This window comes from Aspergillus udagawae (genome assembly GCF_001078395.1).
Source record: "Aspergillus udagawae IFM 46973 DNA, scaffold_9, whole genome shotgun sequence".
NCBI classification, from domain to species: domain Eukaryota; kingdom Fungi; phylum Ascomycota; class Eurotiomycetes; order Eurotiales; family Aspergillaceae; genus Aspergillus; species Aspergillus udagawae.
Window position 1 is genome coordinate 329606 of NW_025091272.1, and position 15230 is coordinate 344835.

The 15230-nt window shown below is 50.9% G+C and overlaps 6 protein-coding genes across 6 annotated transcripts; 4 read left to right on the top strand and 2 right to left on the bottom strand.

The window, feature by feature from the left end:
• Positions 1–216: 216 nt before the first annotated feature.
• Aud_010358 (putative MFS transporter) lies at positions 217–2455 on the top strand (the record flags this gene model as incomplete). Its single annotated transcript, XM_043295201.1, has 12 exons — positions 217–739; positions 799–896; positions 966–1028; positions 1085–1137; positions 1197–1268; positions 1331–1444; positions 1497–1764; positions 1812–1833; positions 1883–1980; positions 2036–2100; positions 2150–2185; positions 2239–2455. The coding sequence occupies 12 exons, from the start codon at positions 217–219 to the stop codon at positions 2453–2455; spliced, it is 1629 nt and encodes a 542-aa protein (XP_043151136.1).
• A 377-nt stretch (positions 2456–2832) lies between these two features.
• Positions 2833–5559, top strand: Aud_010359 (putative C6 transcription factor; the record flags this gene model as incomplete). The annotated part of the gene is made up of 13 exons (XM_043295202.1): positions 2833–2892; positions 2957–2986; positions 3038–3069; positions 3128–3187; positions 3242–3691; positions 3838–3944; positions 4000–4327; positions 4381–4504; positions 4557–4572; positions 4626–4725; positions 4779–4798; positions 4857–4980; positions 5031–5559. The coding sequence occupies 13 exons, from the start codon at positions 2833–2835 to the stop codon at positions 5557–5559; spliced, it is 1980 nt and encodes a 659-aa protein (XP_043151137.1).
• Positions 5560–5775: 216 nt separating this feature from the next.
• Positions 5776–6911, bottom strand: Aud_010360 (putative mitochondrial carrier protein (Ymc1); the record flags this gene model as incomplete). The annotated part of the gene is made up of 4 exons (XM_043295203.1): positions 5776–5806; positions 5857–6485; positions 6538–6674; positions 6806–6911. 4 exons carry the CDS (start codon positions 6909–6911, stop codon positions 5776–5778), a joined length of 903 nt encoding a protein of 300 aa, XP_043151138.1.
• A 405-nt stretch (positions 6912–7316) lies between these two features.
• Positions 7317–10377, top strand: Aud_010361 (translation initiation factor 2; the record flags this gene model as incomplete). Its single annotated transcript, XM_043295204.1, has 3 exons — positions 7317–7340; positions 7396–10165; positions 10226–10377. The coding sequence occupies 3 exons, from the start codon at positions 7317–7319 to the stop codon at positions 10375–10377; spliced, it is 2946 nt and encodes a 981-aa protein (XP_043151139.1).
• A 281-nt stretch (positions 10378–10658) lies between these two features.
• Aud_010362 (HNH endonuclease) lies at positions 10659–11699 on the bottom strand (the record flags this gene model as incomplete). The annotated part of the gene is made up of 2 exons (XM_043295205.1): positions 10659–11225; positions 11286–11699. The coding sequence occupies 2 exons, from the start codon at positions 11697–11699 to the stop codon at positions 10659–10661; spliced, it is 981 nt and encodes a 326-aa protein (XP_043151140.1).
• Positions 11700–12798: 1099 nt separating this feature from the next.
• On the top strand, positions 12799–14654 carry Aud_010363 (uncharacterized protein; the record flags this gene model as incomplete). The annotated part of the gene is made up of 3 exons (XM_043295206.1): positions 12799–13323; positions 13409–13927; positions 13983–14654. 3 exons carry the CDS (start codon positions 12799–12801, stop codon positions 14652–14654), a joined length of 1716 nt encoding a protein of 571 aa, XP_043151141.1.
• Positions 14655–15230: the final 576 nt, after the last annotated feature.

The window sequence follows — 15230 nt, forward strand, 5'->3', positions numbered from 1 at the left end:
GTCCTCGGTGGATAAAAAGGTCCCCTTGATCAACATGACAGATCGTCACGGAACCGACATTGTATGCTTGCATATCCCACAGTGACTTTGGCGACGCATACTATCAGAGTCACGCCCTCTCTTTTCTCCTTAGCTTGTCTTTTGGCCTTTAGGCACTTGAAGAAGACTTCACCTATCTGGAGCTTTCAATCAAGTCTAGGGAAGCGCAAGGGAGCCATGTCCCTCGCAGCACAGCCGGCACAGGGTAAGGGCGGAGATGAGGAACTGATCGAGACAGTTCATCCTGCGCCTTATCAAGGTCATACGCAACATAGCCAGACAAAGAAAGATGACGCCCTTCAGCTCATTGAGCAAGTGGGCCACTCGACAGTCCTTACCGCAGAGAACAACGCTCGAGTTCTGCGACAGATCGACTTGAGGCTATTGCCTATACTCTTGGGTATCTATTTCCTGCAACAGCTGGACAAGTCGACCCTCTCGTATGCATCAGTTTTCGGTTTGATCGAGAAAGCCCATCTTCATGGCAAGCAATACTCTTGGTTAGGTTCGGTCGTCTATGTCGCACAGCTCGTTGCTCAGCCCGTGATCGCCTATATCTTGGTGAAGATTCCCCTCGGGAAATTCTTAGCCTGCACCACTCTTCTGTGGGGTGTCTCGTTGACATGCATGACGGCGGCGAACACCTTCCCAGGCTTGCTGGTCTGCCGGATGTTCCTTGGTCTATTTGAGGCCGGACTTGGTGAGTGTTTCCATATCGTTGTCAGCATCCATCACTGATTACTGACTGTGAGAGCGAAGCCCCGGCTTTTATCGCCGTTACGCAGATGTGGTATCGTCGGCTCGAGCAGCCGGTTCGACTGGGCTCATGGTACGCCATGAATGGTGTAGTGTTTATGGTAAGTTTAGCATTTGAAAAGGTTCAGTCATTCTTCCAGAGCTGTGTTAACAACCATCTTACCAAATAGTTCGGCAGTCTAATAACCTGGGGTCTTGGACATATCGCCTCGTCGATCTTTGAACCCTACCAGGTGAGTGATACTGCACCTGTTCAGCGTCCACAAACGTATGACTGACTATCCAATAGATTATCTTCTTATTTTTCGGTCTCATTACGGTCGTGTTTTCCGTGGTGGTTCTGTGAGTAGATGCTGTTCAATCATCCCTAATTTTTGAAGTTGCTAACGCGCCTTGTTCAGGCTGTATATGCCGGACTCGCCCATACGTGCTAAATTTCTCAACGAGGAAGACAAACTGATCGCTATTGAAAGGTATTCTACCAGAAGATTTTCGGGGCGGCAATTATGGCACATTGGTCCTAACAAGGATTTAGACTTCGCATGAACCAGCAAGGGATCGAGACTCATCACTGGAATTGGGATCATGTGAAAGAGACCTGCTTGGACCTGAAGTCATGGATTTGGTTTGCTCTGATGTTTTCTATCTCGTAAGAGGACCAGGAACTCGCTGCGCCAACAATATCACTCACACCGAAGCAGGATCCCCAGCGGCGGCATCTCCACCTTCGGCCCCCTTATTATCAAGTCCTTTGGATTCGATCAGTTCAAGACCATTCTTTTCAACATTCCGTTCGGTGCCGTACAGCTTGTAGCCACTATGGGTGGAGCGTGGCTGGCAACCGTCATCAAGATGAAGGGGCCTGTGGTCATTCTCTTGTGTCTACCGTCAATTGCTGGCTGCGTAATGTTACTGCAAATTGCGCACGATGCAGAACATCGCGGTGCTTTGCTTGCTGGATATTACATTGTAGGTCATGAATACCCTTTTTAAGGAGTGTTGCTAACAACCGCCAGCTTTCCGTCTACCCGGGCATCAGTATGTTTCCTATGAGGCATGCCTTTCACTGTAGCTGACCGATATTTAGCACCTATGGTCTATTCCTGGTCTGCTGCGAACACCGCCGGCGAAACGAAGAAGAAAGTGACGACTGGCCTGTTGATTGTCGGACAATGCGTTGGCAACGTGCGTGTGCTTACAGCAGAATGACGATAGAGTGTTCCATGCTAATGTTTTCCAGATCATTGGTCCCACTCTCTACACAACCGCCGAAGCGCCGCTTTACAGACGTGGTCTGCTCTCAAAGTAAGCAATGAGACACACCAACTCGTTCCAGCACACTAACGAAAAACAGCCTCGCCATGTTCTGCGTTTTGGTTCTTCTCTGCATGTAAGTTGTTACCTTTCCCTTTGCAGCATTCAAGCTTTAACCCTCACGTTTAGTATAAACCTGGTATATCTCTGGGTTCTCAACAAGAAGCACTCCCAGAAGCGAGTTTCAATGGGCAAGAGTGCGACTATCATCGATCACTCGATGTACGCTATTGGTGCTGGTCCAGTAGACAAGGAGGGTGTGCCTATCCAGCAGACTGTCACGGAAGACAATGCGTTCAAGGACCTTACGGACTGGCAAAATGAGGACTTTGTCTATGTATTCTGATTTATTATCCATGTCTTTGTTGTTGGATATCTGCTACTTGTATTAATGATTTAGTTGGATTGATAATTATAACTCGCTCAGTTTATGATAGCCTCTAATTTGATCATGAAGGAGATCATTCAGACTTAAATCTGTATTATATTTCTTAAATTCGAAGCATATATCGACTGCCATTCTTCTCAGCCGTTTAAAGATGGCCTGTCTCACTGTTCCATTCCAGCGTAGATTTATGCGACACACAGTGCCGAGCCGGCTTAATCCCGATGAGGGTGTCTCCCCACAGAGTGTTCCGCTGAAACCTTGACTTCCCCAGATTCTCCCGCACTCGAGTAGCTGCCAGTATTTTTACCGGATATGTGATATGTATTCACCCTGCGATGGATTCAGATGCATCATCCCGTGTCGTGTCGGCTCCACCGGGTAAGAAGCGAATTCCGGTATGTTTCCCTCTCTCTATCTGTCGTGAGCACATGCGACAATATAGCTGACAACATGATATAGAGAGCCTGTAGCGCTTGTCGAACATCAAAGGTATGTTCTCTTCGTCTAGGGTATTCTGTAGCTCGTCACTGATGTACCCAGGTCAAATGTGATGGGAAGAGGCCTTGCACCAGGTACCATTCGCCACGATGGATACTCGTGCTAGAGATCGATGGTGCTGATTGTCTACAGGTGTAACAAGCTAAAAAAGCGATGTGTCTTTTTCCACATTCCAAAGGACCCTACTACGGAGTATGTACTCGCACCTGTTTCACGATTACTCCTGTATAACTGACGCCTCCGCAGGAGACTCGAAAATGTCGAAGCTGAGGTTCGTCAGCTTAGGGAGCAAGTGGATGCTCTACGTGATCTTCTGCAGACATGTTCAAATTCGGACGCCCGAGTTCTCGTCACTGAGGGACAGGCGCCTCATAGAGGGAACCTGCCTCCTAATGGACAAGGCCCAGATTGCCATATGTCCCCTGCTTCTCAGATGATGCTTGGGTCCACCATTGTGCCTCAACTTCCAGAGGCCAATTATGCAGTGGCCCCGGCTGGCGACCAATCAGGGGTACATGGGCTGGCTGCCAGCCCTGGAGAAGTTTCTACCCATTCTCGCATGCAAACTATTATCACAGAAGCAGGCAGTGTGACAAAGAGAAAACGGTCTGGCTTCGAGATCCGCGACGAGCCAGTTGCGGACTTTATCTCAAAGGGCTTGATGACGCCAGACCATGCCATTTCCTGTTTCAACACGTGAGACCCCTTGACAAAGTTCGTATTTTGCCCCATCGTTTGCTAACCAAAGTTGGTGCAGATTTTTCCAAGGTTGCGTATGTGTTGCAGTACTTCTATATCTTCATTCCAGCTTGCTAATACGTACATTGCCATGAACAGGACAGGTATATCCCGATATTCGACCCTGGCTACGACACCTTCGATTCAGTGCGCTCGCGAAGCAGCATCCTTCTCAACGCTATCTGCACGATAGGAAGCCGCATCGAACCCAGTAATCGCCAATCTTGCTCTATGCCTGGTGAAGGCGCTCTGCTAACATATGTTAGGGTTCGGTCCTCAGATATCCGATATACTGCACGCAGAACTCAAGAAATGGATTAATGTCATCATTCAAAACAAGAGGTTGAATTGCTTGGAGTCTGTCCAAGCATTGCTCGTTGTCGCCTGCTATTCGACGGAGCGCTCGTTGATCTTATCCTTTGCTACTCGGATGGCCTTAGACCTGGACCTAGACGAAGCTTTCGAGGAGCTGACCCAGCGTATGTCGATGAAGGAAGTTGAAGACTTACATGGAACTTCCGGATCTACGGAGGAAGAACGCGATTTGATGCGAAAGTCCAGAACCTGGTTCGGGCTATTGGTCCTGGAGCATATGTAAGCTGCTCTTAATCGATATCGTACGGATGAATTTGACAATCATCGTCTAGATTTCGAGTCGATGGCGGCAAACCACCGGGCATCCGATTGCTTGGGAACTCACGTCGGTGTCGAACCTTGCTCAAGCATCCATCATCGACAGTTCTGGATTTGCGTTTGTTCTCTCAAGTTGAGGTAGGTTCAGGGAAAGGCAACCTCACTGTGAACAAGCTGACCATCGTTACAGCTAAACGCCATTAGAGGTAGCCCAACACATTTAACCTACGTTCTGAACGATTCAGCTGATCTTCAGCAGCTAGTATTAACGATACCTTGAGCGGCAAAGAGACTCTTATTCGCTCAGACATCGCAGGTTTCGTGCAAGAGGTCAAGGTTGAACTTGATCTCTGGTTCGAGTTCGTATCCCTTCCCTTTCAACTCCATGGAGCAATATACTGACTGGTATCAGTGATTGGTTGCGCATCATCGGTGAGCTCATTGAAGATTACCGAGCTACGTAGAATGTTAAATGGCTCACCCTCTACAGAAGAATCGATCCCAGCCGAAGCGGAAAAGCCCTTCCTCCTGCTCGCACTACGCGTACAGAAATGCTGGGCCGAGATGATGCTTTACTGCAAGGCGCTGCGATCAATGGGCGTAGAGAACGTTGCGTGCGTTTTTCCGAGTTGCATTCCCACGCTCGTCAGCTAACATCCGACAGGGCAATGTCTCCCTCCGAGCGAAATATCCTAGTTTTGGCCAAGGCAAGCGCCCGCAGGCACCTGCGCCTGATCAGCAGCGAGCCGGACTTCTATCTGGCGAAACTGAAGTACGCTATGGACTTTGTCTGGGCCAAATGTGCCTTCTGCTTCCTTCTCCTCCTCAAGCTCTCACGTCTCCTGCCGGAACGGAAAGAAGAGCACCAGGAGCTCCTCGAGCACGGGAATCGACTGCTCAGCGAACTGACCAAGAGCGCGGACTCCCACGGTAACACGAACGGTAGTAGTAAGATCTACCTGCAGATTCTCAAGCTCAGCGTCGAGAAATACGGGAGGGCCGTGCAGGAGAGCGGGATGGACGTCGACCAGGCGGCCATGGTTCCGTTCTGGGAGCTGTTCGATGCGCAGGCGGATCTGCAGTCGTTTGTGCCCGAGCAGTTTGTCACGGAGTGGGATTTTCCTGGGCTCAATCTGTTCTACTTCCCTACCGCGTGGCAGGATTTTTTTGGGGATTTTTCATTGGCGATCTAGCTGGTGACGTCTTGAAATGATAAGCAAATGTGGGGGAATCGTTCTGGGTCTCATTATCCTTCGACCATGTACATATAAGCAAATTCCCAATATGAATAAAGTATGAACATCCTCTATCTGCCTCATGAAACTTTTCCTTGAATCTCATGTTGAAATGAACGAGATCTGGATATCTAATTGAAAGAAACAATGGCAAAACACGACTAGACAGGCTGTCTAGCCCAATGCTCTCATGGTGAGCTCGACGCTGTAACAGGTCAGCACAAAAGTCATATCGACGACGTCAGAGGAACGTACACAGCAAAGGTACCCGCAGACACGGGCATAGCTCTCAGCAGAGTCGGCCCCAGGCCCTTCCAGAAGCCGCCAAAGCCCTCCGCAGCAAAAGTCTTCTTGAAACAATCGGTCATGCTCTTATATTGCTGCTGCGCACCGAAGCCATCGCACTGCATCTTACTCTTGACCACGTCAAAGGGGTAGCTGCTCAGCCACAGGACCTCACCGGCAAGACCGCCGTAAGTCGCGACTTTGATGCTGGAGATCTCCTCGCGCTTGATGTTGTTGCGCTTGGCGTCCTGGTTCATCAGGTACTCGAAGGTCAGAAACCAGGTACCGTAGGCCTGGGCTTCTCTGAGATACGTGACGTTCTGGCCCCTGTAGAGACCGCGCAGCACGCCTCCTTGAGCAACGAGTTTCCGGATGCAGTCGAGGGGTCCGCTGTATAAGCGGCCCTCGCCGTGAGGCTGCGTCTGCAGGCGGATACGGACGTGCTCAATGGGTCCCGAGAGGGCGGAGTTGGTGAGACCCGCGAAACTTCCCGCCAGATAGTACTGGCCGTAGGAGAGGGTGGGGTCGGCATACTTCTTCTTGTTGAGCTCCTCCAGCCGTCTTCTGGCTTCATGGAACGCACCGAATTGTACGCTGACCTGCAGATTATTAGTTATTCTTGCCAGCAAATGTCAAGGAGTTGAATCTTACACAGGCACCGATACCGATGAGCGGGGTCAAAGTCCCCTTGTAGAAAGCCAAGGGGCCCTCATTCTTGAAGATTCTCGTGGCACAGTCAAGAGCGCTTTTGTACTCTGACGTCGTCTGTAACCGCACCTTGACAATATCTGACAAGTGTTAACCAAGGTTTGACTCTTATCTGCGAGTCTCTGGTTCACCCACCAAAAGGCTGTCCTACAAGCCGTTAGTATCGCAAGCGCATACAGTTGACTAGGATAAACGATCGACATCTACATACCAAGAAGCACCTGCGCAATGCCGCCCGCAGCACCAGCACCCAAATCCTTGAGGGTGCGCAGAGCTCCTCCGCCCTTTTGCATGTCCTCAAAAGCCTCCGACTCCATCTTGGCGTGACAATTGACCCGAGTTGATCTGTGATAAAACTCTGCGGCAATTGGCGCGGGTTTATCTCCCACAAGATGGTTCGGCGCGAAGATAGAGGATTTGACTCTCTTTGCCGGGAAGACCAGAGGAATCTCTCAAGGGATATAAAAGATCCTAGCACCTCTTATCGGGGCGGAATGGTGGGATCTCTCCACTGCAGCCATCCACATCTTCGTCTCCGATTCGGCGGATGCGCCGACGCACGTGACCTCGTGCGCGGGAAACCTCGTCTGGAAACGCGTATTTCATTTACCGGGTATGTAATCGTGTATCGTCTGGAAATTTAACCCCCGAGGGAAACGCTCCGACTATCATAGCAGTGCTGGAGAGAGAGAGAGAGAGGGTGTTATCTCTTCCATCGAATTATGCATAGGAGGTTAGTGGTAGAGGTAAGTGAACTTGACTGCAGTCCTTGATTTTGATTCTCACCCAGAAGCATGACAGCTCTCTCGCCGTCACGGGCCCGAATGGTCGTGCCCAGCCAGGTCCAGGAAATCTGCCTCTGCTCCGATACCAACCTATGTTCCCCGACGGAGCTTTCGTTCGTCCCTAACGACCCTTGAATCATCATCCGAGCCAGCGAATCCTAACGAAGATGGGTCGGTATCCCGTCCAGCATGGGGAGGTTCGAAAATTGGTGGTCGCTGGGGAGCTAAGCAGGCGCTTAAGCCGGCCACATTGAGTCCGGCAGAACAAGCGCTTCGCGATTCGTTGGTAGCAAGGAAGGTAGCCGCCGGGGAGGAGAAGGAGGTGGACAAGCAACGACTGCAGAGACCTGCGCTACGTGAAAAGACGGACGACTTGTTACGAGTGCTCGATGCTTCTGGAACGAGGCGATCCTCTGCTTCGTTACGGGAGCGCCAACCAGAGAAAAATGTCGATGTGACTTCGGGCAGACCAGCGAAAAAGCTTCGAGGGAAGGATTGGGAATGCCCACGATGCCAGTACCATTGTTTCGGGAGGAGCAGCACCTGTCCACGCTGTAATACCCCAAAACCGAAATTGGAGTCGCCTCGTCAGATAAAACAAGAGCAGAACGCCTTAAAGATTCGGAGGCTGGGCCAGTCGTTGCGGTCGGAATATGAAAACAAAAACTCTGGACACCGACTAGGGGAATTAAGCCCAAAGGACATCGCGCTTGAAGACTACCTTGTGCAGACAGGACGCAAGACACGCAAGACCGAATCTCCTCCTGCATCAACTGAATCCGAGAGACAGTCAATGGCAAAACAGCGACAGTCGAATGCTAGGGATGAGGTTTCAGAAACCCGCGGTGCCAACCGCCAAGCTTCTGGAGCAGTTCGCAAATCATCCAAACCGGAGGCAGACCCATGGACATGGGACCAGTCAGCCCTGGAAAAACTTCAACAGACCTATGAAGCAGAGACTCACAGCGGGCAAAAGCCCAAGCGGTGGGAAGGTCGCAAGGAACGAGGAGATGATATTGACGACGAAGAATTTGACCCAGAAGACGACCGCCGCCGTCGCCGCCAGGAACGTAAGCGCCAGAAGAAAGAGAAGGCTCGGCAGAAGGAGCTCGAGGCGGCGGCTCCCAGTCCTCTCTACCTTCCGGAATTCATCAGCGTCAGCAACCTGGCTGATGTCATTGGTGTGCGGCCGGCACAATTCATTCGGAGGATGGAAGAAATGGGATTTGAAGATGTCTCGTACGGCCATATTCTTGATGCTGAAACGGCAGGCTTGATCGCGAGTGAGTACAACTTCGAACCTATCTTCGAGACCGATGACCAGGACCTGGTTGCTGCTCCCGAGCCAGAAGACAAGTCCGTATTGCCGCCTAGGCCACCAGTAGTGACGATTATGGGTCACGTCGATCACGGCAAGACCACCATTCTGGACTGGCTCCGAAAGTCGTCGGTCGCCGCATCGGAGCACGGGGGTATCACACAGCACATCGGTGCATTCTCCGTAGCTATGCCTTCGGGCAAGACTATCACCTTCTTGGACACACCCGGCCACGCAGCGTTCCTGGATATGCGTCGTCGCGGTGCCAATGTAACCGACATTGTCGTGCTGGTGGTTGCTGCGGACGACAGTGTCAAACCACAGACTATTGAGGCCATCAAGCACGCCACCGAATCCAACGTTCCCATCATTGTCGCTATCAGCAAAATCGACAAAGAAGGTATCAACCCAGAAAAGGTCAAGCAAGACCTCTCTGTACATGGTGTCCATGTGGAAGACTACGGTGGCGATGTCCAGGCTATCGGGGTGAGCGGTAAAAGCGGCCAGGGCATGTTGGAACTCGAGGAGGCTATCGTCACTCTCTCGGAAGTTCTTGACCATCGAGCCGACAAAGCTGGGGCGGTGGAAGGCTGGGTGATTGAAGCTACAACGAAGAGCTATGGACGTGTTGCGACGGCTCTCATCAGACGTGGTACCCTGCGACCGGGAGATATCATCGTTGCTGGTACAACGTGGGCTCGTGTTCGCACGCTTCGCAATGAAGCCGGTGTCGCCGTCTCCGAAGCTTCTCCCGGCATGCCAGTGGAAATTGATGGTTGGAGGGAGCAGCCCACTGCCGGTACCGAGATTCTTCAGGCGGAGGACGAGCAGCATGCCAAGGACGTCGTGGAGTATCGCCAAGAGAAGTCGGAGACTCAGCGATTGAGTGAGGACACATCGGCTATCAACGTAGCACGTCGAGAACAGCAGGAAAAGCGACGGCAAGAGGAGAACGAGGAAACGGAAACTTTTGCTGACCAGGATGCATCCGGACCCAAACCGGTGCATTTCATCATCAAGGCCGATGTTGGCGGTTCTGCCGAGGCGGTGCTCAATTCTGTGACGGCTATTGGCAACAACGAAGTCTACGCCAATGTGCTTCGCTCCGAAGTTGGGCCCATCAGTGAGTTCGACATTGAGCATGCAGCCACGGCAAGCGGGAACATCATCTCTTTCAATATGCCGATCGACCCTGCCATGTCCCGGATGGCGGAACTGCGGGGAGTCAGAATCATGAATCACAACATTATCTACAAGCTCATGGATGAAGTCAAGGCGGCGCTCAGTGAGCACCTGGCGCCATCGGTCACACAGCGTGTCACGGGTGAAGCAGAAGTTGGTCAGATCTTCGAGATCACCCTGAAGGGAAGAGAGAAGGTTGCTATTGCGGGATGCAAAGTCCGTAATGGCGTGATCCACCGGGCCAGGAAGGTTCGAGTGTTGAGGGGACAGGACACGATCTATGACGGTATGCTTTATACTTTTGGGGACTCACACTTAAGGCAGAAATGACTGACTGGATGTATAGGCACGATTGCATCGCTGAAGAACGTCAAGAAGGACGTGACCGAAATGCGCAAAGACACGGAATGTGGTATCGGCTTCGAAGGCTGGACCGACTTTGCTGTGGGTGATCACATCCAGTGCTACGAAGAGATCTATGAGAAGAGATACCTTTAAACTTTCCTCTATCTCGATTACCAAGATGACCTGCTCTTCTGTAACCTCGTCTAGCAGGTTACTGTATTCTTACCTGGTTGAATGCCTTCTTTTCTCTTGTGCAAATTGACATGATAGATATACACAGGTTTGGGAAAAGTCGCATATACCTGGAGATTTGCATCTCATGTACATTAGGATATCATTATCTATATAGACTATTCATGACAGAACTACGTCTCTAAATCTAATCTCAAGGAAGAATTGCATGATCCCAAAAACCCAGGCTAGACGCAGTGCATTCACCTCGCCTTCCACCTCACCCTTCCCACCCACTTCGCCCAATCCTGTACGTCCTCCCTCTCCATTAACCTCTCGACGGTATAGTACTCTCTCGCCAGCTCCTCGTTACTCGCCATCCGATGCACGAAACTATGGCACGCCCGACACAGCCACGCCACACTATTCAGCATCCACTCCTCATGCCACCCCTTCTTGAGCACCTTTGCATGCACGCCGCGCGGAATCAGATGGTGATACGAGAGGGGGATCCAGTCACGCTCGCAGATCTCGCAGGCGTCGGTGCGCGTGGTCGCCCATACCGGCGGCGCGGCGGTCACACTGGCTACGTACTCGCTCAGCACTGGGGTGAAGAAGTCGGGGACGTCGGAGGGGTCGGGCACGAGGCCGTAGACGGAGAGGGAGTCGGAGACGGCGACGGGGACGGTCGCTGTTATAGACTCGAGGAGGGAGCGGGGGAGCGGGGTGGGGGTGTATTTGTCTGCGAGGACAGGGTCGTGCTGGATGGATGAGTAGGAGAGGGTTTGGAGGTCTGTTGGTAGTGAGGGGAAGGTTTCTGATGCGAGGAACTGTAGTCTCTGTTCAGTATGCCTCTATACCCTCGTGATCCTGTAGGACGGGGTTCGTACATCAATGAACTCGGCCAGTTCTTCTGGATTCACCCGGGATGGTAATGATGAAGGATCAGAATCCGTGGTGTCAGTCCCCGCTCCTTCAGGAGCGAGTTTCCGAGTGCCGCGTTTGAATTTCTGCGCTTTTCGCTTGGGTGCCCGGTTCGGTCTGCCATTATCGGATCTTTGCACGATTGCGCTGGAGAGACATTCCCGAAAGACCTCGTAGTTGCTCCCCTCACCGGTTCCACGCGAGGTCATCGAGTCATAGACTGATGCTGAGTCAACTGGCGTAGATGTGTCGTAGTTCTGGCAGTGCACGATGGCTGTCCGGGGTTTGAAGGTGGTGGAAACACGAACCATCACCGCCATGCTTATCGAGAAATTGACATCATCGCTGGTGTTGTTGCCCACAATTTTTGAGGTGGTCATCTTAAAGGAGCTTTAAGCAGGTGCATCCCTGCTATTGATCTCTATCTCTGACTATCATTTGGTTTATATACTGTAAACTGACTTATTTGATCCCCGGAACAATGTCTAAAGAGATTGTGATAGCTCTCGATATCTACGGGAATGTCTTCTCCACTGACACCACTGGCAACCAGCTGGAGCTATATTCCACGAAACCAAAGCACACAGAATTGCGAAAAGCTGAAGACCACTTGAACTTGATATACCTGGAGACTAAGCGGCATGGGTACCTCTCGAGTGTAGCCGGTATTTACATTGAGCTACCCGAGAAATGGCAGCGGTCCCGAATATGAAGGTGGTCGCCTGGCACCCATTTTCAGAGGTTTCCAACGCAATTCTACGCTCAAAGGAGTTTACAATCCACGCAGAAGTATCCATGATATTATCTCTATTCAATGATACTGGGAAATTCAAGTCCTCCCCGGCGGCCTACTCTCTCTTGGCGGACAGGGTTGAAAATCTAATGCATGGAATTCGCGCCTTGAAAGAGACATATGACTGGATTCGATCGACTAAACTGGATAATCCTCTTGATCTTGACTACCTCTACGAACGCTTGCACGTCGAAGAAGCCAGACAACTCTCCATCAAGGAAGAGAGAAGGCTAAAGAAATGGCCAAAAGCGAGGCAAGCAACAACAACAATATCAGAAGCAGCACTGGCTACAATGGGAAGCAAAGAACAAAGCGCGAGGATAAGAGTCATTTGAAATGCAGCTACCCCGGCTGCGGCAAGACCGGCCACACAGAAGAAAATTTTCTGGAAGAAGAACCCTGGCAAAATCCTGCGTTCCCTGGAGGCCAAACTCGCTAATAGCATCTCCGACAAGTCTACCAACGACACCGACGGTGTGGGCGGCGTTGCAACAGGCAACCTTGCCTTCCAAAGTGCCTACACTTGTGCTATCCGCCATGTTATTGATCGCTCTGTCTCTGCATTCTTGCTGTACTCCATTATAAAAAAAGTGCCAGGCTAAATCTACCTATCTCGGGTTGGTGATAGGTTATTGAAGACCACTACCGTTCTTATAATCTAGGTGTCTGGCTCAACAGCGTCCATCATGTATGCCCAGTCAAGTGCCACCTCTCTTCTCCCCTCATCATCGTCGTCTCCCTCTATCTCCGCTTCCCTCCTCGGGAACTACGCTCGTCCCATCACCTCTTGTTTACCATGTCGTCGTCGAAAGGTCAAATGCGATCGCCGACAACCCATTTGTTTTACATGCGAGCGAGGCAATCATTCCTGTTCCTACGTGTCTTCCTCTCAGTCACCCGGACTGGCGGCACTGACCCCAGAATCCAGCCGGGTGACCAAATCAACCGCTACCAAGTTGTCCTCCACAGTGAGTAGGATCAATCCCAGACTTCAGCGTCTGGCGAATATTCTGGCCCAAGCGCAGGCGCTGCCCTGTGAAGCGTCGGAGCAAAGTCCTGCCTCGCCGGAATCATACCCTACCGCCCGATCTTCGCCTGTTCCCAAAGATGCGGCAACCCCCCAGCGCCGCTCACAGGAAGATGTGCTTATCTTAGAGAATGGAGTACCTCGATTCATCTCGGGCAAACACTGGGCCTGGATGGCGGAAGAGGTGCGCAAAACGATGAATCCTGTACCCTTGTAGGAGAAGAGAATATATGTGCAACTGAACGAATATCTGATATCTCACCAACCAGATTCAAGATATCCAATCTCTACTCAGCGAGTCGCAAAAGTTGTCGCCCAACGACGAGAATGAGCCTCAAGGCGATCGTCTCATTTGTGACAGCGATTCTTCACCATCTGATATGTACAGCTTTTATCCGGATACTCGAGAAGATTGCTATTTACTGCTCAACGTTTTCCTAGCCAATGTCGATCCTATAGTCCGCATAGTGCATCGTCCCAGCTTAGCTCGTCGCTTTGATGGATTCATACGCACCCATTACTTAATAGACAAGACTCCAGTTGGCAGCAGCTACAGTAACAATATGGCATTCGACCCTAATCGATCTGATGCATTTGAGCCGCTAGCCATGTCAATTTTCTATGCAGCTATTAATAGCATGAAGGAAACAGATATCTCTACAGCCTTCAACACCCACAAATCCCATCTCCTGCGACGGTACCGAGCTGGGACAGAATTATACCTGAAACAACATGAATTTATGACCTCAAGGATCTTTGAGATTCTACAGGCATTCGTCATCTTTTTGGTAAGTTTTTTGTGTCAGTGGAAGACTAGCCATTCACAGCTAATACATTTGGCAGACAGCTCAATATCCGGAAGATGATATAGGCAAAGTGTGGCCCCTGACCGGTCTTGCCATTCGCATGGCCACTATTCAAGGCCTCCATCGTGACCCACTAGCACTACCGCGGGGAACGATTGACACAGTGCAAGTGGAGTTGCGCCGCCGTTTATGGGCGCAGATATGCCACCTGGACTTTCGGGCTGCAGAGGGTCATGGCTTTGCTCCTTCGATCCATGAGTCTGACTTTGATACGCGTCTCCCTCTCAATGTGGACGATGTTGACCTAGTAGAAGGAGTAGTACCCTCTACCAGACTCTCAGATGCCCCTAAATTCACCGACATGACTATCTATTTGCTTCGAATCACGGCCGCTCAATGTTATGGGCGCATTATTCAGATCACACATGCATCCCGAAAGAGAATCCGCGCCTGTTCCCAGGGGTCTTTAGGAGAAGCTCAAGTTTTGTCTGAACTTCAAACCCTATTAAAATCTGCCGAGGCCATGGCAGCTGAGTTGGAGAAGGCACTAGATGATCTTGTCCAGTACTGTGACAAGAGGGTCAGCCTGCAATCAATGGCCCTGCATCTCAGTGCTCATCTAAAATCCAAATTTTGGGTCATATTTTGGATCCAGATTCCTCGCCAGGACCGCGAGAAAATCATCAGCCCAGCAATACGAAGGAGGTAACCACCCCCAAAGGTGCGAATAATGTCTTCACATCCGCTAACTTACAAAGTATATTCATGGATGCGGCCACAATTGTAGAGAACTGGTGTACCATCGCCTCGAGCAAGGATTATGAGCCATTTCAATGGCATATTTCATCGCACGCTGGTTTTTACCCCATCCTTTATGTCCTTTCTGAGGTCTGTAGCCCTGCATTTCAGACCCCGGAGTGGGCCGATCTTCGACAAAGGGGTCTACAGGTAGCAAACGCGATTTATGAAATCCGCGGCCAACATACCACTGGGGCATGGCCAGCCATTATCTGGTTGATTAATCGAGTTCGATTCCAGGAGGGCAATCGAACAGCTGGGCTCGCCCCAGGGCCAGGGCCACAGGACAATCCGATGTTGACGAGATCAGAGCTGGATAACATGGGTTCGTCGGGCTTGGAATTAGATACTAGGGATTTCCTAGGATTCATGAGCATAGGGGAATTTGATTTCCCTGATCTTGCGGGTGTTGACCCGATGTTGTTTTCTAATCCTTCGCAGTGGAGCTGATATCCTAGTACAGTAGATTAATCTATTAAGACATCCT